At 33.6% G+C, this 26,448-nt stretch overlaps 1 protein-coding gene across 3 annotated transcripts in view; it reads left to right on the top strand.

Moving 5' to 3' along the window:
* The window catches only part of ANGPT1 (angiopoietin 1), a 226,682-nt gene that overhangs the window by 160,250 nt on the left and 39,984 nt on the right, over positions 1-26,448 (top strand). For all 3 annotated transcript variants that reach the window (XM_016147437.2, XM_016147438.2, XM_036232970.1), the window contains exons 5-6: positions 11,804-11,931; positions 20,628-20,729. In XM_016147437.2, coding sequence (XP_016002923.1) covers positions 11,804-11,931; positions 20,628-20,729 — 230 coding nt within the window. The remainder of the gene's footprint in view (positions 1-11,803; positions 11,932-20,627; positions 20,730-26,448) is intronic.

The raw sequence follows: 26,448 nt of genomic DNA, 5'->3' as shown, positions 1-26,448 counted from the left end.
GTGGAGAGCCACAAGAGAGAAAGAGCAATTAGGGAGATCACTTTATAAACTATATAAATGTCTAACCAATGTAGTATACTTGAAGCTAAAAAATAAAAAAAAAAAAGAGAATAAAATAAAGGAGACCAAAAAGAAACAGAATTAGGGAGAAAAGTTAGTAGTGATTATTGTATGACAGGGAGAAAAAAACTATCACAAAAGGTCTTATTTTAGTGGCAAATAAGCAGAAAGTCCAAGTGAAAAAAAAAAAACAGATTTAAAAGTGAATTTTGGAACTGGGATGTGACCTTCTATGGGGAGAATTTGGGTAAAGTATGTATAGCTCAGTTGTGTAGGTTAAAGACTAGGATGAGTCAGAAGAAGTAAAAGCAGAAAATATTGTCTCCCTACATCCTAGAAACTTGAATGTGGAAGGACAGATAACAGTTTTGTGTAGAGAGACACCAAGACTAAAGAAACTTAAAAATAGATGCTGAGACATGACCATGTTTATATACTTCATTCCCTATGCTGAAGTTCAAATTTCAAATCATGAGGAGCTTCTCATGAAATTTATTTTAAAAACTTCTTTCACATCATATGAGAGACATAATGACTGATACTACAAATTTTTAAGTTGAAAGTGTCTTTCCCAGAGGCTGATCGCAGTGGTATGGAACGTTTGATCATTATTTTCGGTCCTCTGGCCTTCTGAAAAGGGGAAATGAGGCATGTGCTTCCTTCCCAGTGCTGAGGAGACGTTTGGCTCTGTTTGCAGAATAATTCTACCATCTGAAAGGAATTTACCTCCTGTGCAGTGTCTATTGAGTTTGTGAAGTAAATCATTCAGTTAATGGATAAGATAGTTTGAACTCCTGCAAGTCCCTTGAGTTAAGAATGACTCTAAAAACATCACAAGCAATGAGAGGAAATTAAAACATTTAAATGTCACTCATATAAACATTGATAAAAATAGAAAATATCATTTTCATTGACTGAGCAAAACATTTGATTTCTCACTGACTACATGAAATGCACAATTTAATATCAGGTAGAAAAAAAAGAGAAAGAAATGCAGAAGAAGTCATCTGCTGAACACAACAGTAAGCACTTGTTCCCTTTAATGAGGGGAATGCTTTATCTTGACAGAAAATTATATGTCAAACATTTTCAATTTCCTTAAAATGAACCATACTTTCTAGCACTTCCTTTCATAAAACCCAATGGCTTAAGGGGAAAGTGACTGTTTATTTTTGGAAATGGTATATTTCTCCTTTTTGATGGAGCATGTTATCTGCCTTTCAGAAAGTTGCAATTTCTGTAAAAAAAAAAAAATCGTGTGAATAGCGGATAGCCAAACTAATGATAACAAAATAAAAAATAATACAGTCCTTGACCTCTCCCATGAACTATTTCTAAACCACATCTTTTGGGGGTGATTTGAAATTTTGTGGTTAATTCTCTTTTGGAATTAGAGTTTCAACTTTAGAAACTAGACTATCTGAAAAGGGATATCTCCCAGTTCCAGCTGGGCCTAGAAGTTACCAGGGTGAAAGGCCACAAAAAAATGTGTTGCCTTGATGTTCCAACATTACTGTGAGTTAACCACATTCCTTCTCCTCTTGTTCTTTCGTGGCCTGGTTGACTAAAGCAGAAAAGCACGAAATATTTTGAATAGAACTTCAAGTCATTTCCGGGACTCATCTACACTCAAGTCAGATTCAACAGATATTTTCTAAGTCCAGGGATGTAATGGGACATTGGACATTAGTTATAGATAAGTTCTGGTACTTTACACTGAGCTAAATAATACCTATAATTACTCAGAAAGAAAGAAAAAAACTTTTATTAACATCATTCGTTACATATGTATCGTGTTAACCATAGATTGAAACTGTCATGAAATGTTTTATGCTTTAAAAAGGGAGAAAAATGAAATAAAACCTGAGAAATGTTGCAACTCTATAGTTAGGTTTAAATACATATCAACAAAATGTTGATTTTTTTTTTTTTACAATAAGATTTTTCTAAAAAACAATTGCAAAGAACCTTTAAAACTATTGATTAAAATAAACCATTTTTAATTTCCTGTGGAAGTTCATCATTTATTAGCAACTAAATAATACGAGCATCATAACTAATTCTAAGTATGCTGGAATTTCTTCCTACCACTGGCTTGGGTGTTCAGATTCTGAATGGGCCAACTTCAGTAACAAAATCATGTTAATATACAACCCGCCAAAAATCACCTATCTTTTTAATAAATTCATGATGAATTTAAATTAGTAAATGTAATGTCAATTAAGTCAAATCTTTTAATTTTATCATGTCCTTTCCTATGCTTATAATTAATTTTGGATGTGAACATTCTCTTTTCACAATCAGCACGAGTTCCTTTAGAACAGTAAATTTGAATTTTGTGTTTAATCTCAGGTGGAGATTTAGTTCTAATGGAAGGTTTTACCAGTTGTTTTAGCCTCATATACACACTTACGCATGCATGAATAAACCGAATAGCAACCATAATTAACCCAGCCCATGTCCTTAGAACCAAGACTTAGTTTGAAACAGTCTCCTCACCAGTGTATTGGAACAGCTATGACATAAGCCATCTAGAGGTCAGGGTAGGATGGTCTAGAAGGAACAGGAATCAGGACATCTGAGTTCTAGTTTTAGAGTTGCTGCCAGGTTGCTTAACATAAAAGTACTACACACCTTAGGCTTTGCCTGGTGGCCCGGACAAACCCATACATTTTAGAACTCACATCAATAATTCAATATCTTCTCTTGGTTTTGTATCACTCATAATGGCTGAGGAAGCCCTAAGTTCAGAACAGATCCCCACATAGAATCCCAGCTGGTAGTTAAGTACTGTTCTTCAAGTATATTTCACTGTAGGAGTAAGAAACAAAGTTACATACCTATGGTGACAGTCAGCTTTTATTTATTTAAAACTTCAAAGTGTGTTTTTTTTGTGTGTGGGTGTCAGTTTTCAAAAGCGTTTGGCAACTGCTTTCTATGTTTACAGCATTGCCCAAAGACTTTCATTCCATTTTTAATGGCTTTTGCTGAAATCAATTTGTCTACTCATAATAGAGCACAAAAGATGCCCTTTAAGCTTTCCCACATGCATAGGAAATCTTTTGTTCAGAATCAATATATTCCAGTCATGCCCAAAACATTACATGGGAAATTAACACACATGAAACACCTGAAATATCTTTGTTAATGAAATGACCTTCTGACAAATGGCAAGGGTCATGCTGCACTCATAACTACCCATCAGGGTGGCTGAAAGGAAAACACAGAAATAATTTTATAAAAAATGATCACTTGATTAAACAAATGTTGTGTATAAATCCATTTTAAACTTTCAGTGTTTTTTTTTTTCATTCTTAGTTACTTTAAAGTTTTACATGCATTGAATACACATTCAGTTATATATGGACTCATTTCACATTAGAGGTACATTAGAAAATTTATTTAAATACACTAATCACACTGAAGTAGAAATATGTAGAATTATTCAATGGTTTATTATTCTATACTTAAAAAGGTACCATAAAATTAGCAATCCACCTATGAATGCCATAGGTACTTTAATGCCCACATAGATTTAACAGTTTATGTACCTTATGCATATATCTGAGTATTATTAAAAATATATATTTATATAATCTAAAATTAAACATAATGGTTAATATAGTCAAATGTATCTCTTTAAGTAGTAAAATTTTAAGAAAATTAAAAAATATCGTGATGGTAAATTTTCTGTATTGTTTTTGTCCTCATCTTTTTTTCTTCTAACAAGATTATATAAAATTGAAGCTTAATAAAATTTAACTTATCATCAGCATGAATCAATATGCATCATAATAATCTGATACCTTTGCAAAAGTATATAGTTAGTCCTTTATATTATATACTGTCCAAATTATTATCATTTCTTAATTTCTTATTTTTGCCTACTTTTAATAATTTGCTGTTCTTTTTCATACACATAAAAGCTTTTAATTATGAAATTTTTGTTATTTTCATGCCTGATTCCAATATTGAACACCAACATGCACTCACATAAACACACACATATGCCTACTCTCACCTCCCTCACCAGCCCTTCCTAGTAAATAGTCTAGAAGGTGGGAGATCAAGAAATTAGGCTCATGAAAACTATATCTAAAAATAATGGGTTAAATCCTGGTCATCAGAATTTTTAAGGTATGGATATATGCAATCCAATATGGCTTCTCAGGGACCTCTTACTTCCTAATCCTCTGCTAGCTTTTGAAGTTCTGTTTTACTTGTAGCTGTAAATTACAGCCTCTCTCACTGATCATTCTGTTACTAGTGGCTCTCTTCTATCCTCATCTCTACGTTTTTCTTCTTTCTTGTCATTTCCGCCTCCTGTCACTTCTCCCATGCTTCCTGCTTCCAAGCCAAGAGCCTGTACCCATTCAGAATTGAAGCCTGTCCTGGGTGTGACCTTGTCAGCTGAGATAAGTATTACTGAGGACTCTGTGACAGATGACTCACTGGAGTTCTATTTGGTTTGACTTTACTCCAGAAGCCAGTAAAAAGTAGTTAAGATTCTCAGCTTTATAGTTAGAATTCTACTACTTATAAGTTTTGTTGAAGGTGGATTGTGCTTTGAGCCAGTCTTATGTATAAAACAAGGTATTGGTAAACCTACCTCATAAGGCATCTACGAGAATTAACTAAAGTAAAGCATCTGAAACATACTTAGCACATGAAATCAGGGTTGAGCACATAATGTTTAATTAATGCTAGTTGATTTTATTATGATCATGACTATTTTAGTTTCACCAAGATGATGGACAGTCACAATTTTTACAGTTTATCTACAAAATAATAACATATAAGGAACTTAAATGAAAGTAAAACAGTACTTTTTACACAAAAAAATTATTAAAATAGTAATGCAGCAGGTAAACAATTTTTGAGTGTTCTCTTATCCCAGGGTTGAGAGGATTGTGGGGAAAAGGAATAATAGATTTTTTAAAAGGGGAGCTTTTAGATACTTACCCAAAAATATTATGTTTTTGTTATACTGTGGCATAGTAGAATAAATCATATTCAATCACCATTTTTGTAGGTTAAAAACTATCATGCTAAGATATCGACCCACAGACATATAGGTTTATATGCATATGTTTTATATGAGATAAAATACCAACCGTGAAATTTTCAATTTAGAAGCATAAAGATTTTATGTATCTATGTAGCTACACATATATGAAATGTATTTATAAAATCATTGCAAGTCTTCTTCACCCTCACACCCACTGACAAAATATTGAAATATTAAATATTACCTGCAAACTTTCCTTTAATCTTCCCACACCCTTGAAATGCAAAATATTAGCTTTTTTTCACTTCTAAAAGTCCTTTCAAATAAATTAGTATTCTAGGAAGTGTCTGCAAATGGTCATTCCATGAAATGCCCATACACCTGTCTCAAGAGTATAGAAACTAATTTTTTGCTTGTTTTGCCTTATAAGAAAAAACTTCCCCCCTCCCCCATCCATGTGCTCAATTAACTTCAGTGACCTGTTGTGTCAAAAATTGCAGATTTAGGTTCAGTTCCTAATATTATGATTTCCCTAATGATGATGACCCAGAAGTACTATGAGGATTATCTTTAAACCAATAACTTGATCCACATAAATTCTGATGTCTGCTAAATACTGGCAAGATGTGAACCATTAGCCATATCTGAGTTTTAAAAAGAATATTTGAAGAATTGATTCCTTTATAGCAACTTATTAGGAAATGAATAAGATCAAGAGCTTTGGTTTTTACATTGTCTCTGGTAGCAAGGCTAACAGCAGTCTGTGTTTTCTATTAGGTCTGCTGAGACTCATAATTACCAATTCTACATTCCAGGAAGTTTTCTCTTGAGGGTTCACCTGAGTTGAAGTGACCCTCTGCCTCAACTTTCAAAGTTCTTCCCTGGAGTCAGCCTGGTGGCTGATATACCATCTGGATCGAAATTGGTTGGGCAAATGAAAGAAAGAGCCTGACAGAGTCGATGACTGTTGGAGTCAGGGTTTCGGTTTGCTTATTGACTGAATGTTGGCTGGTGAAAGACAGACATGCACCTGCTTGTGTCCATATTCTTTCCTTTTAGATCATGAAGATTTGGTTGTACAGATAAGGTTAAATGACAAGAATGAGTGATGATTCCTTTCTAACATTTCTAGATTTATTTGCTGATATTGGTGTCAGCAGTCTTTGAACTGGCATGCCAGGCTCTTAAAATTTAGTTTAGATAAGCTCTTTTACATGTTTTATTTTTTCAGGTGTATCTCTTCTGGGCAGCCTTTTTCAAGTCTATCTGGCAAATACAGGGTATTCTTCCAGAATACTCCAAATGCACTTGATACATACCTTCAAGATAGCAATTGTATACATTCTCTCTCTTTGGTGATATATCTCAACTGAGAACATTACAGCTTTAGAAGCTATTATAGAACATCAACAGAGTCAAGAAAGGATAAAAAAAAAACAATTCCTGTTTACATTGTTTGAAACTGAATCATGCATTACCAAAAGTTCTAGCTTAGATTACTAATTATATGATTCAGTAAATTATCTTTTTGCTTAACCCAGCTTGAGTTGGGTTTTCTCCTATCACGGAAGATATTAGTCATGGATATAGCCATTATGAATCATCATGGAAGACCTACAAATATAGTAGGACTTTCTCCCATTAGATCGAAATCACATTAAGGTCAGGTCGTGGTATTCTTATGTCTCTATCTCCATTGCCTAGGAAAAGTCATGTGAATAGAAAATGCTCAATTAATGTTTGTTGAATTAACTAATATAGTATAGATTAAACTAAGAAAGAAGGCAGGCTTTTAATTGAGAGACCAAATTAAAAAGCCTTGGTCTATTTGTCTTATATTTAGGCTTTTGTTAATTTTTAACTGACAACAACTGAGGGAAGATAATGGGACCAGTAAGAGAAGGAATGAAATAGGGTTTGGAAGGAAAGATTACATCAAGAGGAAAGCAAACACACAGTATCAAAATGTTTATATCTCAGAAGTTTCAAACCATGATAGAAAATTTGCAAAAAGGACACATATATAAGGAATGAGATCCAAGAATAGAATCTCGGTAAACTTTTATATGGTAGGTCAGGAAAAGCAGGGAACCCAATGAAGATGAAAGAGAAAGGACAATTAGAGAAGTAGAAAAAGAACTAAGAGAGGTCAACACAAAAGGCAACAGGAAAAGATAGGCAAAACAACTTCTGAAGTATAGAGGAAGAAGGTGGAGGAGACATATTGAATGGCTTTGATCTTCATAGTAAACCATAAAACAAGGTCATATACAAAGAGCAAGAAAAGATAAGAGTGAGATTTAGTCTTGAAAAGAAAGAAAGAAAGAAAGATTTGAAATATATTTTTCAGGAAATGTAATAGGAAGTCTATTAGAAGTGACCAAGGGTTTGACTGCACAGCACGGAGAAAAAAGCTGAGTTTAGAAAATATGCATTTTTAATGGCATTAAACAGCCTCACTTTAGTGTTTGCAATCTAGAAATTGAATAAATGTCCTTCCTCGGGTCAGGATACCCATGCAAGAGATAACTGGATGAGAGGACAGTGGACGGAGAGCACCATAAGCTCCATCTGAGCTGTCCTTTAGCCTGGCTCTGAGATTGAAGTTCAGAAGAAAGAAAATGGAAGCGAGGAATGGGCTTATAGTAATGGTTGAGGTTTAGACTCCCAATCAGAGAAAAGACAAACTCATTAAGAATTAAAGAATGGAAAAAAAAATTAAAGAATGAGGAGGAAAAGATAAGAGTATGTGATCAAAGAAGGAACTTCTAGATGTAAAGATTGATTTTTTAATGCATGCTATCAAACTAGTTTGTTATTACGAAAAATTTAAACCACTTTGGCAGGTAAACACCTCAGTCAGGTGTCCAGATCACTCTCCCAGTTCTGTCCAGCTGATGCTGCTTTCATCTTCCTCCATCAGGTTTTCTGTATCTATCTTTTGTCATTTACCATACATTTCTCCAGACATTATCTTTGTTAAAAAGACAAGGCCAAAGTGAAGGGCAAGCAGCATTTATTTGAGATCGAAAAAGAATAGCTATTTGGGAAGGGCTCATTCAGGCAGAAACCCAAACAGTGTTCTGATTAGGAGACAAAGGAAAAGAGTATTTATAAGAAAGGAAAAGGGAACAATTACAACAATAGAAGGAAGGCATTTCAGTGCACATAAACTAACACGGTGGCTAAATTCTAAACCATGTGTTTAATTTTCAGTCTGGTAGCCATTGGTTTGGTAGTCATAACATCTGATTTCTTATCTTTACAAACAGTTGTTTGGGACACAATGTTGTTTTGGGCCCAGTCCAAAGGTAATTCTGCCCTGTTTTAACCAATATTCCAAAGGTTGAGGAAGAAGACCTGCAAAGTAGTTTCTCTAGGATGGCAGCTCCAGCTCCCTTTTAAAGTGGCTCTATGTATAGTAGTTTTTACATCTTCCATCTTTATTGAATCTCAAGATCTCTTTACAAAAATGTATCCTTGGTTCTGACACTTCTAATCTTCAGTAAATTCATCTTTGTTATTATATTTCTATTGTTTAAAATGTTCATTAAATGTTCAGTTTTATATCTAACCATAACACTGAATTTCAAAACTCTCCGGTACTTAACAAAGAAAAAAATTAGTCTTGCAAATTTAAGTTATGAGATTAAAGCCTCTATAATCAACACATTGATATATATACCATATTTCATTTCATCTGAAGCAATTCTTAAATCTTATCTATTCTGGTAAAGCTTCCATATACAGCAAAATTAGATTACAGTTTTTAGATTTAAATAACGATGATAGGACCCCATGTTGTTGATGAAAAAATAAGCTAATTAGCCAACTTTGACAAGAAGAGTCCAGTTCGATATAATCTACATGTAACTGGTCAGTTTTAACTGCCCTGCTTTTAGTCAGCTATGATATTTGATTTGAAGGTAGAAGACAATGACATCCACCATTCTGTTGACCCATAGCCTGCTGGTGTCCTTTCATAAGAAAGAATAATAGTATAATGTTGCCATTTATAATATTATTATATTACCATAACAAAAGCTACCATTTCTTGAATACTTACTGTAATTCAGTCACTAGGCTCTGTTACATAATTCACATACCTGCCATATATATATATGTGTGTGTGTATAAGAGTAGGTTGAACTTCAGATTTTTTCTCTCTTTTTTTAATTGATCAATTAAAAAGTTCAATCTACTCTTATAGAAGGAACTTTCTTCAACTCATAGTATATAATATCAAAAGTAAGCTGTCAATGAAACTTTTAAATTGATCTTAAATGCTTTAATACTCTCAAATGTAGCCTAGATCAAACTCTCAAGCATAATGTTTACTACTTAATAACTAATTAAAAACAAGTAATCTAACTTCTTTTAGAAAGAAAGACTTTTTTTCAGAGAAGAATGTGTTTTAGTTTTTCAAGAACACCAACAACATTTCATGAAAATGAAGTATCTATGGTAGATATGTTGCCATAACAACAAATTCATAGTATAATCATCATACTATTTGTACTTATTATGGCAGAATCTTCAAACCGTTTTTCCAATGATAAGATTGACATTAATGGTTTGAACATCATTTTTATTCAATTAGCTTGCAGATAAACAAGACAATACCTACTTCTCTCCCTTTTTTTCTCTGTTATTTAAAATGTGTGTGAAATAGCTTTCTTCCCACACAACAGCCTCTTTACCCACATCTTCCTGAAGAGGAAATAAAACGGGAAGAGAAGTGGCAGAGACGTGGTAAGGGAATGTGTTCTCCTTGTATAACTAAGTAAGGAGCGCAGGAAGTGGTATAGGCAAGAGAAGCATTTTCTCCTTAGATAAACGACCTCTCTATCTTCAACCCCCCAAAAAAGAAAAACGGATTTACCATTGAATTCCTGTTGACCACATCTTCCTGTGTTCATCCTTTTTAGAGAACATAAATTTTAATTGGTATTTCTTTACATCCCTTTTTTTTTGTCTATTTCAGTTATTTTCAACTTTTGAACAGATCAAGCATTTAGAACTTCGAAAGATTTTGTTTTAGAAAATAACAATCCATTAGCTTAAAATAAACAAGCTCGAGTGCACTGCATTGATGTTTTTGAAAATAATACCTTTATATAATCCATCAACAGGGCCAGTGCCATTAGAGGTGGCTTTCGAGTGAGCATTTATATATTCATTTTTAAATCATTGTTGCATACCCTCTGTGCAATACTTCTTCACTGTCACATGAACCTGCAATCCTCTGATTGCTTATTCTGTGTTAATATTGCCATTGCAATGGTGGTGTTTAAAAATAGTTATTAATATGCATAGGCAAAACCATTAGTGCAGGTATATATGGTTTTCTCTATAGAGGAAAGCATGATACTAATAAATGTTATAATTCTATATTTTTTATAGCAACATAACTGAAGTGGATATTTTATTTTCTTGAAACAACTATTTTTGAAAATTTAAAATACATTGAGATAAATCTTTTTTTAACCAATATTAGATTGTTTATTTTTATTTTTAATTACCTATAAATTAGTAACATTATGTATTTTAAGTTTAAATCAGGCTAGTATTTTTGATTGATAGAGAATTTAAGATCAATTTAAAAACACTGATTCATAGTTTACCTTTGATATTCTTATTATCAAAGACCATTGTGACTCAAAGTGATTGAAAGTAGATATTTATTAAGTAACTCGAGACTTTAAGGGTAAAATAATAAAATATTGTTAATCATTACTTCTAGAAAAAGAATAAGGAAACCAATTATTTAAATAATATGTATTTATTAGGAAATACTAAATCATAAATATTTTCTAATATACCACCCATATCTTTACCTCAAGACTACTAAATCTGAGTTATTTTTGTATTTTGATCTCATTAATAAGAGCTTAATAATGGATCAAGCTTAGTTAATGAAATTAAGTTCTCAGTAAAGACTATTTCTAATTAAATTTATTTTCCACTTGACTTTCTGCCTTTTCTGAGCTCTTCTCCTATATAACTTAATTTCGAATTGTATTCACTTTTTTTTTTTTCATTTGTGAGTCATCTATCTAATACTTTAAACTTTAGGGTATGAAATGTAAAAAACAAAGTCTAGTTTCCTTCTCTTTCTAGGTAGTTAAATTGGATCAGAGATTCTTTTCTACTTTCTAAATCTAATAATTTGAGAGGATTTTTTTTAAATAAAAATTTCCAGGACCTTTATAATCTAAAGCCACAGAAAAATAGTTCTACCTATTTTTAGTGTTTTAAACCCCATACTGTATTTTTACGTTTGAATCTATCTTCATCTCTTTCTCCTCCAAAACTGCTTTAGCATTTTTAAAAACTTTCCTGTGAAATATAGGTAAGAATTTTTTAGAAATTTTGCAGGATTACTGACATTATTATAACAAGTTAGAGGTATTACATGATCACATCGTTTATCTCTTAAGTTGATGTTCTGGAAAACCTTAATTAGAGAAAAACAAGATTTAAGAAATTAAGCAAAATATAAAAAGTATTCAACTAAAAGTTGCTATATGGATTTTTCCTTAAGCTTTGAAATTTTGTGAGTCACCTCAAAATCTTATATTGTCTTTATGATGGATTTTTCAGTAAATGCAGTATCGACATTTGTTTGGAGGAAATGAAGACTTGCTTAGTTTATACTGAAATTCATTTGGGCGGTAATGGTACTGCTATTCCTATTCACATATTACAATCTTCTTCTTTTTTTTTTTTTTGCAGTTTTACTAAAGGGAGGAAAAAAAGAGGAAGAGAAACCATTTAGAGACTGTGCAGATGTATATCAAGCTGGTTTTAATAAAAGTGGAATCTACACTATTTATATTAATAATATGCCAGAACCCAAAAAGGTAAAACCAGAAGTGTTTGTTTACGAGATGTAAAGCAGATCCTAGTTGAATTGCTGAATAATAAGATTGATTTGTGAGCTTGTTAAACTGAATATATATATGGCTGAGAGCTTTCCTCAAAAATACTGTGTTTCCTGGGCCTATAAAAGATGAAAACCTATTGTACAGACCTTCCCCAACTCCTGCACCTCCCATTCCTCTACAAAAAGTTTTCTATTTATTCTCTTTTTATTCCCGGGATGTCCCATTGCTCATAAATGCTTGCCTTATACAGATTACATACCGAAGTCACATGTACTTCAAGTGCATATAGAAGAGTTAGGAGCCATCTTCCAATGTCTTAAGGATCCAGATGGCACACATCATCTACAGTCCAGATACTGTGGAGATAAAGCTAGGGACTTATTTCCAGAATCACTGCTCCTTAGGGTGAGAGAAACATATTCTATATTAACTCATAATCTTAAAAGAATTTGCTTTTTATATTAACCTAAAAGAATGGGTTGAATGATAGGATTCATTAGTATATTGAACAGGATCCAAAGTAAATTTCAAAGTAAGAAAACACTATCTTCCCGCTGTCACATCTCTTTTATACACTTTCTCCCTGTTTATTCATTAGATCATCCATCCATTCCTTCATTCAACACATATCAAGTGTATGTCATTCATTTGTCAGTCACCGACTAGAGACATAATACAGAACAAACAATTCTCAGTATAGTGGTGAAGACAGACAATTACATGGATAATTATAATGTACTGTAGAAATGTAGTGATAGAGACAGTCTGTTGAAACAAGGTTTATGAAGAGCCTTTATAACACGTCAAAGCTTTAGCTAGATGCCCCAGGCTCCAAGAGGACTGTTTGCCTTTCCAGTGCTTCATCCTCAAAGGATGGAACACCTTTCTCCTCTCTTTGGCCCCCTGCAGTACCAGTCCCTTGTCTCTGTGTCTTCTGGGGACTGTGCAAATGCTCCTGGAAGGCCTTTCCTGATTCCCTCAAGCAAATTTGCACGGCTTTCTAACTATCGAAGTTCTACAAGGTCAAGAATTCTACCTCTTCTTCTTTTTTTTAATTGAAGTAAAATTGATATATAACATTATATTAATTTCAGCTGTACAACATAATAATTAGATATTTGTATACATTATAAAGTTATCACCACAAAGGCGAGTTACCATCCGTCACAATCCAGTTGACCCCCTTCATCCATTTTGCCCACCTCACCAACCCCCTTTCCCTCTGATAACCAGCAGTCTGTTTTTTCTTGTTTTGTTTGTTCATTTTTTTTTTTTTAGATTCCACAATTAGATGAAATCAGAAGATATTTGTCTTTGTCTGACTTACTTCACTTAGCATAATATCCTTAAGGTTCATCCACATTGTTGCAAATGGCAAGAATTCCTTCTTTTTTATGTACAAGCATTAGTCCATTACACGTACCTTTTTATCTTTGAACTTCTGGGACTCGACATAGTTTCTGACACATCATAGGTCTTTAGTAAATATGTGCTGGAATGAATGAATGAATGAATGAAGTCTCGCTAATGACAATATTAACACCTCTATGTAGTATATAGTAAGTGAGCCTAATTAATTTACTCCTCCCGATTATTAGCTTTCTTCGATTGGTGAGGGAAACTTGGAAACCAGTTTGTCAGCTGTCACGCAGTTAGCAAGAGGGGGAGTCTGGACTCTACCAGCATCTTCTCTCTCCTGATTTCAATAAGGAGTAGTGGTTTAAGTTAGCTCAGTAGTTTTTTGGGGTTTTTTTCCCCTTGGCTGGGGCAAAGTTTTACCCTAAAAAGAGGCCTTGCACACAATTCTGTCACAGGAAGGAGGGGTGGAGAAAGCACAAGGTGAAAGAGGTGACAGGCACAGTTCTGTACATTGCTACCTGGACCACCTACCAGGGACGTTTGGTTTCACCTCTTTTTCTTTTTAGGCTTCTGTGCAAGATCCCACTGAATCAAATTCCCCATGGCTTTAAAATAATAATAATAAGAAGAAGAATAAATAATAAGAAGAATAACAAAAGCTGTGTAGTTACAATGGCAGGTCTAGGAGTAAGAAGAAGAGGGTAACTTACTGTAAGGAGGAACATTTTGAATCCTTTGGATCATATGACTTGAAGCCTTCCTACTCTGCTTGCTGATGCTTAAAATCATACCTAAGCTTAAATTCAGCTCATACACATACACATACATGGCATGGGGACACCCACATACTCATACTCCATACATGTAGCATATAAAGTGGTCAGCAACTGTTCTGGGGATAAGAAGTGGAGCTAACAAAAATATTCTCTGTAATTTATTTTAAGTACTGCCCAAGACCTGAAAGAAATCCTAAATTATTGTCAGTCCCACCATAATATAACTTGACTATAAAAATAAAGCAAACTTAAAACATTGAGTGACCCTCCTTTTAGACTCCTAATGATTCTATGATTCGTATGAATCTAAAAATAAAATATTTTTCCTGGACAATAGACTAGTAGTTACCAGAGGGTAGAGGGAAGGGGAGAGGTAGATGGGATAAAAGGGGTCAAATATGTGGTGATAGTAAAGAATTAAAAATAAGTCAATTTCAAAAGAAATAATAAATAAAATAAAAATAACATGTTTTTTAAAGTTTTTAGATTAACATGCACACTTTTAGAATTTTTTTCACTCTGTCACCAGTTCAATCATGTAGCCATAGTGAGCATCACAAATGCAGTGTTGATCATTGCATGAACTTCAATTCATATAGAACCACAACTCTATTCTAGTTCAAAATGTTTTGAGATATAAATGACATACAGGCTATTTGCTGAACCACTCCTCCTATTAAGGTGAAAGGAAAATATCCTATCTTAACTCATTATCTTGAATAACTCAGAACCTTGAACGCTAACTCATAAGCTTGAATAAGTTTGCTTTTCATACTTGCGTAAAAGAGTGGGTCCAGTTCACTGGGTCAGTGGCTGACTCCTATGTTGGAGTCACCAGGATAACACGATTTAAAGTTACACCTCTGCAAAATGATGAATTTTGCATATTATGGAGCTTCAGAGTTGTTCTTGAATAAACAAAATGTGAAATATTAAAATCACTGATGTAAAATATCTGCTAGATTAAAAAGTTTCTGAGATTTGGGCCTAGGGAAAAATAGTAGCCTTAGCGGATTAGCATCATATCAGTACAGGCCTGTAATAGGCAAATTTTATCCCCGCAGAAATGGCCCCAGGGCCATCCTCATGTCACCTGCTCAGGACTGTCATTAGACTGTTTTACTGGAAATAATAGCAGAAAACAGTGAGAGGAGGAGATAACTGAGCAGAAGGGAGAAAGGCTAAAGCCTCCTTCTTGACTTAGGTGTTCATTCCCTTGTTTAATCATTTCCCTCTATGGTGACGGACCCTCTCACAAGTGGTAATGCTGTTCTGCTATGGAGATGAATACTCTAGACTGATACATCTGTATGTCTTTGTAGGTAGCATAGTTTTTAAAAAATCCCGTATTATATTCACACAGCTTGGCATTAGTAAAACTAAATATTGTGTGAATTTCCCCAATGTAATTTAGAAGCTGATTAATACAATAGTTCAAATGTATTGAGCATTTAGTTTTCTAAGTCCTATTCTAAGTTCTTTAGATATATGTTTATGTGTTTACTCTCCTTTAACCCCATAAGATAAATACTCCTATTGTTCCTGTTTTAGAAAATTAATTTGCCCAGATCACATATTAAACACAGGCTCTGCAACAAAGAATCAACTTCAGACGTCAGCATCTTAAAAGGGGCTAAGTGGGATAATTATGTATATTAGTGATGACTGAAGTTGCACTACTTATAATTTTTAATATGAATATTATGTGAATGACACAGGAGTTTATCAGAAAATTATGTAAAATATTCATGCTCTGATTATAAACCATCTCATTCCCTTTCACTCTATAATCTCATTTTCTTCTCCCATTTGATATAAATCTCTCAGTCCTATAAAGTGCTTGGAAAATGCGTCTTTAGGACCCTCACCCTTCCAAGTAGATAATGCTTTGTAGTTATAAAGTTTGGTGTTGCTTTTGGATATTCTTAGCAAAAGCTTTGCTCATTGTAATGCTTGTAGAAGTTCTAGCAAGGGTAAGAAACTCAAAACAAGCCTTTATTAAAGCAAAAGAAAACAAAAACTTCAAATATGTATGATATGGAAATGAGCCAAGCAATAAAATTGGGCTATGTAGGCAATTGATGAAAATTATTAACAGAAATTATTCATCTTTTAGTCAGAGCGAGAGTTGCAAGCATACAGAATTATTATGTAGTTTTTGTTTTGCTTGGCATCGTTTCATGCCAAAAAAGAATGTCTGCAAAAGTTAGAAAGTGCTGTATTTTCAAATGTGATGGGAAGCCAGTGGTGGTCTTCTAGGACATTTAATTTTTCAAGTAGATAGAAACTAAGAATTAGATCATTTATATATTTACCTTTTATTTTTATATTATTAATGGCTTATGGTTATTTTCCTCTCTGAATACCCTTCAATAAATAGTAGTAGGAAATGGGATTTTTCCTTTCATTTCATAAGTTGTTAAAACCAAATGCACTATAGCTAGCGTAGTTTCACCCCAAAAAACAAAACATGAAATTGCTTCTCCTTATAAAATATTTAAAACTTGTTTCTGAATTCATAATTCCCTAATTCTTGGGAAAGGACTACAACAACTGTGTTGAGCCTTTTTCATTTAAGGTAATGGAAAAATAATTAACACCCACAAGCCTAATCATTCCAACTTGTATGGAGCATAAAAACATAAGAACTATGTGAATCAAATTTCGCCTTTTGTTTGGGTTTAAATCTCTGTATTATGTTAAAAGGTATTTAATGCTTGAAAGCTTTGACCTTGCCTGGGACAGGAGCCAGTTCAATCTTTTCTTGGATAGAGTTAAGCTCAAGTCATATGATCAATAAATGCAACCGGCACAGTAAATGTAGCAGGGCCCTTGTCTACAGGAAGCAAACCGCCAGATGGCACAGACCACACGATATTGGCAAATGACCTTTTCAAGTCCTTTCACGTCTCAAATCTTTTGAAACCAACCACCTATTTTCTTGAACTTCCTTCATCTGTTAAGCATAGGCTTTTTATTTTTCTTCTGACTGGAAATTTTTTCTGGAGTGAGTCCAATTTCTTAACTATATATCTGTGTGTGTGTGTGTGTGTGTGTGTGTGTGTGTGATAAAAAATAGAATTTGCAAAGGTTAGTACTGCCAGTATTATTAACAATAAGCTGCTGATCATAATCATAAGGACAATTTATTGAATTTCTACATATTTTGGCTTTGTACATTCTATATCATTTATAATAAGTTATAAACAATAAATGATATGTAGTTATATAAAACAGTAAACAATATTACAATATATGAGATATATACAAAGTATATAATGCATAACATGAATACATATTATCTCATATGTAACATACATCCAACAGATGCGAGTAATGGCAAAACCTATTATGTGCCAAACACTATACTAAAAGCTCTGTATACATTGATTCATTTAGTCCTTGAAAAAAATTCAAGAGAATGAGATCAGAGGTGAAATTAGAACATAAGTAATCTAGCACCCAAGTCCATGTCCCTAACCCAAATGCCATTCAGTTCTGTTGTGCCCATATTTCACAAATGGCAGCTGTTATCATTGCTGTTATTACTGAGAGTCCTAATTAGAATTGTGGAGTCTATGTGCAGCCTCTTAACTTCTCTGCACCTCAGCTGCCAACACAGTAATCTGCCTGCGTAACTTCCGTCTTCTGTGTAGCTCTAACTCTCTCTGGTTCTTTATCTAAGAAAGGCTCTCAGTACATCTTAATGTTTTCAAGTTACTGGATACCTTTGTTTAAAAGAAAAGTTATCTTTTTCTAAACTTTGTGAGTGATTTTAAAACTCTGCACAGAATTTTAATAATAATAATTAAAAATTTGTAAAGAATAGTTTTCTCTACACACTACATTTATAAATGTAGTTATTTCTTTCCCTGAGCATGGAAGTGGACTTTATAGGTTTGCAAGCACAGTTTGGCAAAATTTCAGGCAATCAGGATATAAAAACGTGGAAAAAATTCTGGATTAACTAGTCAAGGCAAGGTAAAATTTAATTAAGAAGTGGGTGACATAAGTTTCCCCTAGCAAAATGTTTCCTTGACATTTTCACTTACTCTTAAGTTTCACCAGTACGATTCCACCTTGGCTGCTTGTCTTGAATCACCACCTATGCCCTCTTTAAACTCTACCATCTGGATTTTATTCTCATAGGAATCCTGCACTGTCTCTCCTCAAGGTCACTAATGGCTCCTCATTTTAAATTAAAGTATATATTTTCTTAATCTTATTTGTCTTGACTACTTTGGAATATTTCATTAAGTCGATCACTTCCCCAACTCAAAATTCATCTGCATATTTTATAGCATTTCATTTCTACTTTATATTTCCTTCTTGTATCTCTATTTATGCAACAAATATTCATTTAGTATTGACTATAGGCTAGGCACTGCTCTAGGCGTTGAAAACAGCAGCAAACAAAATGAAGTCTCTGACTAAAGTTTTTGGACATATTTTATCTCCATCATTTGCTAACCAAAGCCCATTCTTGGGCCCTCCTCCCTTCCACACACACACAGTGCTTTCCACTTTTTTCTTTACTTATTTAAATAATCTATCTTCCAGTTATCAGCTACTATTTTCAAACATATTACTTCCAATACAGTTTTGAATTAGATATGCCTAGGGTTCAAATCTTAGTACCAGTACTTGTTTTTAATAATAACCATTGGTAAGTTACTGAAATACTGTAAGCCTCATTTTTTTTTTCATTTGTAAAATGGGGATAATAATCATACCTACACCATACGGTGATTGTGAGATAAGTTAGAAAATGCATGTAAAGTTTAAATTATCTGGCACTTAACAAACATGCCATTCTTAATAGCTATTCTTTTCTTATTCCCTTATTCTCCTGTTCATGTTGTTATCCTTGGTCCAGTAGATCATCTCCAAACAATAAACTTCCCCTTTTGGATGACTATGTTACCTCAAACTCTATATGTCCAAAACAATGATCATTCTTTACTCATATGTTAGCTTTCTTCCTTAAATTTCTCATTTAGATCTGTCTTTATCATTCTCAGGTCACTGGAGTTGAAAATTGTGGACACCTACATCTCCTCAATCCCACAGGAGCAGTCAATATTGAAACTTATAGGCATTTTCAGGACATATTTTATCCATCATATCTCCAGTTATAATACAGAATCAGTGCCCCAAAATGCTGTTGACTGAAAACTAAGTGAATGAACAAATTAGAATTAAGGAGGACAAAAGACTAGCTAAAGGTTATGTTGAGGACAACGAGCAGGTACAGAAGGGATCAGTTGAGGGGAAACTTTGAGACAGAGAGAGGAATTTCACATTTATAATCTTGGAGGTGAGTCAATTCCTAGGGATTATGAAGACATCCTGATGGGTGGCTGTTGTCCAATTAGAGGGAGAGTTAGCCCTCCAGCAGTTTTCCTATTTACATGCTCACTAATAGGCACGTATCCTTTAGTTTCTTTCACTCTGAGAAAGTACATGGATAATTTGTCCTTTGACTGACAGTTCTTGCCATTGTTTTCGTACCCTTTAGCTATCTGTGCTCCAAATTTGGTGCCTTAGGGAAAACACTTGAAGTTTATTTCCTTTAGTCATAGTTTAGCTCTATGCTCACACAGTCTGCCTGCGTCATATCTACACCTTTAGCCAGCCTCAAAAATCATTTAGTAGTCAGGTGCCAGGGGAGCAGTGTTCCTCATAGCTGGGCCCTTGAATAATCAAGCTGTCAAATTCATGCTGCATCAATTATAGTGATTGCTCTCCAAAAATAATCACATTACAGATATGTTTCTCTCCTTCAGTGGACTCTGGGGGAAAATGAATAAATTTCTAAATAAATACTATTGTATTTAGAATAATTGAAATAAGCATAAGTCTTTGAGAGATTTGGATAACTTTTCCACATGGGAAAGAAATGCTTACTGCCGTCAGAAGATATACAGTATGTCATGTTCTCCTCTTATTGTTCATGACGAAAATTCATGCAAAAAAACGTGTTCTTCATATGCCAGGGACCAAATTTTGCCTCTAATGTAACACTGAACCATCAAGAATGATTATTGTAGTATGTCAGTATATAGAAGTTAATATGCAATGAAATATGTAATAGCTAAATATGAACGATTTTTTAAAAATTATTTTTCCAAAACCTTTCTTATTATTATATTGTCATTTCAATTAATTACAGATTTTAAAATTCAAAACCTTATGTTTTGGAAACTTTAGTATCAATTTTAAAAAATGAACATATACAAGTGCATATTACCATTTAAAACAGTTTTTAAAAAAATTTTATAGTCTGAGACAGGCAATTTTCAGCTGACTGATTAAAATGTTTATAAGTAATTTATACATCTTTGATGGAACTTAATCAGAAACTCAAATGTAAGAAAAATAACTAATAAGATATGTAAATTAATATTTTTCAGATAGTAATTGTCATTCTTTTTATCTATATGCCTATCCATCCTATTTCTATTTTAAAACATGTCTAATATATGTTTCTTTAAAATAGACATAATTTTTGCGACTTTACTTTTCCTTTTCTGTCAGGTATTTTGCAATATGGATCTTAGTGGGGGAGGTTGGACTGTAATACAACATCGTGAAGATGGAAGTGTGGATTTCCAAAGAGGTTGGAAAGAATATAAAATGGTAAGATGGAAGAATTTAGTGGTTGTTGATGTTTTATTATAAGGTTGTCTTCACCACACTATGTGATAAACATTTGCATTTTTAGGTGTTTTTCAGTTATTTAAAAATAAGATGATGAATTAGTGACATTAATTTCATTAAACATAAAACACTCATAAATCATTTTCAGTAAATTATTTCCATGTGTGCATTAGAAAGAAAAATGTATTGCTGAAATTCTTTGGTGCACTGTTATGTATTGCCTGGATTTGTTCCTGGTGGAATGAGGGTGGGGGAAGCTAGAACTCAGACCCAGGCCGGGTATGTGAGCCAGGGCAAGAAAGGCGTGCAGGGCTGTGGTTGTGGAACAGGACAGCTACTACCAATGGCCTCAGTGACATGGCTCGCAAATCATTGCTGGCTGTTGACTGAGAGCTCCTCCATGTGGCTGGGTTGGGCTTCTCCCAGTCCAATTATCCAGGGCCATCAGACTTCTTATGTGGCAGTTGTCATCTCCCAAGCACGAAAATAGAAGCTTCCAGGCCTTTTAAAGACCCGGAAATAGCACGATTTTACTTTCACTGCATTTTTGTTGTTGTCGTTGTTGTTATTAATGACAGAGCTAGTTCAGATTCAAGGTAAGAGAAGTACACAAGGGTGTGAACTGTGAGCCATGGGTCACTGGGGTCTCCAGAGTAAGATTAGACATCACTATCATCATCACCATGCTTGTAGCTAACCTTTTCAGTGACTAACATGTGCTAGCCCTATAAACAAATTCTTACGTAATCTATATCAATCCTGTAGTGAATGATAGCTAATATTGTCTTCATTTTAAGAGGAAAATGAACAAGTTGGGAGATGAACTTTTCCAAGATACCACATAGTAGCTGGTTGAAATCATTCATAATACAGTAATTACATAACAAATGCCTAACAATATTAAGTATTAAAATCTGTTGACAGAATATTGAGGCACAGTAATGGAAGAGGATTTCCATTTATGGACTAATTCTCATTTTTCACATCTAAATCTTCTGAGTCATTCTTCTCTTGACAACATTCATCTTTTTGATAACTTCCTCTCTCAGAAAATAAAGAAAAAGGTGAAGAGAAATGCTCTGTTAACCTAAATTCTGTGTTGATATTCTTGTAAATAATGTAAAAACTATAGTTGGTCAACATCGTAGTTCACCCATTAGTAGGTTCATAGCTTGTTGAATGACAGTAAACAAAGGGTTTTTATAAATAAAGGGAGGTCTCTAGTAGTGCCTCGGCATCTACAACATTTTTATTGATACTAAATTGAACACTCTAAAAGTAGGTTAATGAAGGTTTGAGCTACACAAAGTTGGAAACTTGACATCTTCAATAAACAAGCTCAAGATAGAAAGGTAGGCTGAACCCAACAAAATAGAATTCTACAGAGATAAATGTTAAATCAGACCAAATATACACAAAATTAACTATGAGAATATGGGATAAATGTCACCAATTAGCTTAAGAAACTAGTATTTGAAAGATGGCAAGATTTACTTGGTTATAAGCTTATTTTATGTTGTTGAGTACTAAAAAACAAAGACCTATCTACACAGTCTACATTAATAGTAGTCTTTAGTTGCAAAAAAAAAAAAAAATGCAGAATCATTGGTGTCTGTCATGGTCTGCTTACATCAAGAATACACTTTCAATTCTGGTGGTTTTCCAAAATGGACATTTATCCCAGAGGATACAAACAGCATGGGAGGAATCTGGAAACCTTATCTGGAGCAGGTGAATAGTCAAGTGTCTAGCCTGGAGAAAAAAGAATTAGGTGTAAATCAGTCAGATAGCTATTTTTTTAATTTATTTATTTAAATTAGTTTCAAGTATACAGTACATTGGTTAGACATCTATATAGTTCAAAAACGATCCCCCCAATTGCACCCTCCCTCCCCTGGCCCTCCATCGTATTAATGCTAACTACATTCCCTATGCCATGCTCCCCATCCCCGTGACCAATTATCAACTACTAATTTTAATTAACTGAATGGAGGTGTGTAGTACTGGAGCCTGCTACTCAAAGTATGGTCTAGGGACCAGCAGCCATAGCGTTGTCTGGGAGTTATTAGAAATACAAACTTTCAAGCTCCACCCCAGACCTCCTGAATTAGAATCTGCATTTTAACATTGCTCTAAAGAATGAATCTCCATGATGAATGGAGGAATATTCCAGAGAGGCAAAATTTAACTAAGTATGAACAAAACTCTCTAATGATTCTTTCTAACATGAATGGGTGAGGACCCATCTTCAATGGAAATGCCAGTAGTAGGTAAATAGCCATGTTTCAGGATTGTTATGGAGAAATGGAGTGTTGGTTTGATTCTGAGGTCTCTTTCTGCCCATGTGATTCTAAGAACATTTTGGAGGAAAGGACACCTAAGTTCTAAAAGAAGACCTTACATTCTATCTGTATTAACGTTTTGAGTCTTCACTCTGTCATTTACAAATGAAGTAATTTTTGGCAAATCATTTAACCCATACCTTAATTTTCTCTCATTGAAAGGGGACATTAATAATAATGCCTTGCAAAAATGTTATGAGAATTAGATATAAGTAAAGCATTTGGCACACTGAATTTTCAACGAACAGTAGTTGTTATTATTATTATAACCAAAAATTAAAACATCAAAGACTGCAAAATTTTGCTTAACTCTATCAAAAATATTGTTTTGCAAATCATCTTAATTCATGGTTATTTTCATCACTAAAATGGGATCCAAAGAAGTCATCTGAGTATCAGACTATAGATATAGATTTAGGCAAATCTGTAATACATTATTATTGACATTCGTTATAATTGAAAAATGAATATAAAGTTGTCATCCTGGTGACTTTCTAAAATAATGAATTAGTGACTGTAAGCATCTGTTGCCTTCACAAACGAGTCACGTTAAGTAATAGAGGCTGACATTTATTTACGTCTTATAAATATTTACTAAATACATATATGTACAATGCATTTTTATTATTGGAATAAAACTGAATTATTCTTTAATGAAGTTTCTTTAATGATGCTTTTATGAAGTTTCTCCTCCCCCTTTTTAGATATGTTATCATGTTTTATTCAAACTAGAATAATTTATCAGCAATTCTGTATGGTCAGAAAATGAGATCAGCTCCAAAATTCTGAAACATTTTGGCAAAAATGAGTCCAATGACTTTTTTGTTTTAATTAAAAGAATTCATCACGTGTTACAACTTGGTTAACTTTCACCAAAACACATGGTAGAAAGTGTTTCAGTTTCCTCCAGAGCTTTTCTTTCACTTAAAGACAAAATAACATGACTGGACAAAGAATGGATGTAGACTCCTTCTGCCATTTCTTATCAATCACACCCACTTCTGCTCCCTGCATCAGAAGAACGGGCCGCTGGGCTGTGCATCCTTTGGGAAAACAAGAACTTGCCATGCACCACTTCCTCCTCAATCTTCACTAATCTAATATAATATAACCTAAGATGTTTCACTTCTTTCTCAGTCACTGAGTGTAGAAATAATTTCATCCTGCCTTCTTTTCTGCCTTACCTCTCCCCTTTCGTTCATACTGGTCAATGACTAAGGGTTGCCTTTTGCTTATAAGTTTTCCAGGAAAAAAAAAAAAAGTTAAAATTATCAATACATGAAATTGCAAATATATATTATGTATTATAATTATTATTTTTAAACTTCTCAACATGAGAGACTTGCTACTTATTCGATTCTTAACATTGGCATTAAGCCTTCGAAAATCTTTTACCTGAGCTTTGTTTTCACTTAAACTTCCTTATGAGGAGATGCAGCAAAATCTGGTTTATGGATTTGTAAAGATGTTTATAGAGAGGTCTGGAGTGGGCCTGTTTAATGAGGCACTTAGGGAACTATATTAACCCCTTCAAAACATGAGGATACTATTTAGTGGCCTTCAGCAGTAACTAATCGGCAGTGCTTTTGCATATGAAGTCCAATCAAGCTAGGAGTCCAAATAGTACCCTAGTGGCCTAACTTTATAGAAGGTAGTGTGACTAATGCCTGGAGACAACCTGGCTTTGTATTGTAAACGATTACCCTCATAAAGGGAGCTTCCTATTGACACACATATTTCAGTCTGAGCACCATACTGTCTGGGGGTTCTTTGTTTCCGGAAAGAAATTAAGAGCGCATTTTCAGCTGCATTCTAACATCTTCACATTAAAAAGGGAAATACATAAGGAATTTAAAATGTGGAAAGAAATTATTCATTTGATATTTCTTGGGCTGAGTGTCTAAGCAGTTAGAGGAGATGCAAGACTGAATTGTGAATTAAAGAGCCTTTGGGAGCCACAGCACAGTAACCTTGACTTCTTATCTGTTTTCTTTAATTATTTATATGAAAAAAGATGAAACCCATAGCACACATGGACTGTGTCTAGTTTCAATTGTGTGTTTAGCTATAAAAAGTCAACACTTCCTATGAGCGTTATCAGACAAAACAGATAAAATATCAGAGACAATTATTTTATTAACTTGGAAAAATACAAACCACAACTGAATATTTCTGCAGGTTTTAGCAAAAATGTATAAATATTGGTCTTTCCTCTGTGCCTTTTTTTAAACAAGATGTGGTTTTAAGGAGAATTTTAAATCAGCATTAGTTTAGGTTAAATTTCAGTGTCTTTTTTTGTCTTTTATTAAAGAGTTAAAGGAGAAATAAAATCAATTAAAATGGATCTGAATTACAGTATAAAAATGTTTCACGTGATTGTGATTGACATAACTAAATATAGTAGTTTTCATGAAAGGATGTGATATGACATCCTTATATTTTATATATGAGGGAATTAAAAGGGAGAATTCTATTTTTATTATTGTTTATTAATTCAATAAGAACTTGCTGCTTTTTCACTATCAGCACTGAATTTTGTATAAGCTTTTATTTTTATTTTTATGAACGTTACAGGCTATTTGTAGTAAAATATAGACCCACGGTAAGCTGTTATATATGCAATAATGTAAAAACCTATTTTTTAATGTGCATGGCCATCTCTGTGTTTCAGGCATGAATATGAACTTTTTTCAAGGACAGTCCCATGATACATAATCAAAACTTGCCTCCTAATATGGAGCTGAATATGAAGATGAGGTTTTATGCCTACGTCTTTCCCGTGTACCACTTAGATAACTTGATCTGGTTAATATGTTCTTTCTAATTTGCTCTCGGAGTAGCTATTTCACATCATGTTTATATGATTCTTCACTTTTGGTATACAGCACACTCACCAGCGGAAGTTTTGAAACATACAGATCTCTGAACCCACCCAGACATACTGAGTCAGAACTTCCATGCAGAAAACCAAGACATCTATATTTTTGAAAAGCTCCACAGCTGTTTTTGATATGCACTCCTGGTTGAAAGCAACTGTCAGAACTATCAATTTATTAGCATGGGTTTAAGATCTCAAAAATTGCCTCTTTTGTAGATCCTAAAACTTACGAAATATAAAGAGAAAGGCATTTTAAAAAACAGGACAGAGGAAAAGTTAAACGAGACAGCTTCCCTTTAGCACTCACGAGCAGAAGTAAGGATAGGAAGGTAGTCAACACTTTGCTTCATGTCAGAGTTTAGAGCTAATTGCAACTGGTTGGTTTTAATTTCTTATTCAATAATTAACTTCTTAGATTAAAATGACAGTACTCATTTGTATAAATCAACACTCAACTTGTCATAAGAATACATTAGTT

Source organism: Rousettus aegyptiacus, unplaced genomic scaffold (genome assembly GCF_014176215.1).
Source record: "Rousettus aegyptiacus isolate mRouAeg1 unplaced genomic scaffold, mRouAeg1.p scaffold_m13_p_15, whole genome shotgun sequence".
Taxonomy (NCBI): domain Eukaryota; kingdom Metazoa; phylum Chordata; class Mammalia; order Chiroptera; family Pteropodidae; genus Rousettus; species Rousettus aegyptiacus.
Note: the sequence above shows the minus strand (reverse complement) of the source record. Positions and strands in the feature narration are given on the sequence as shown.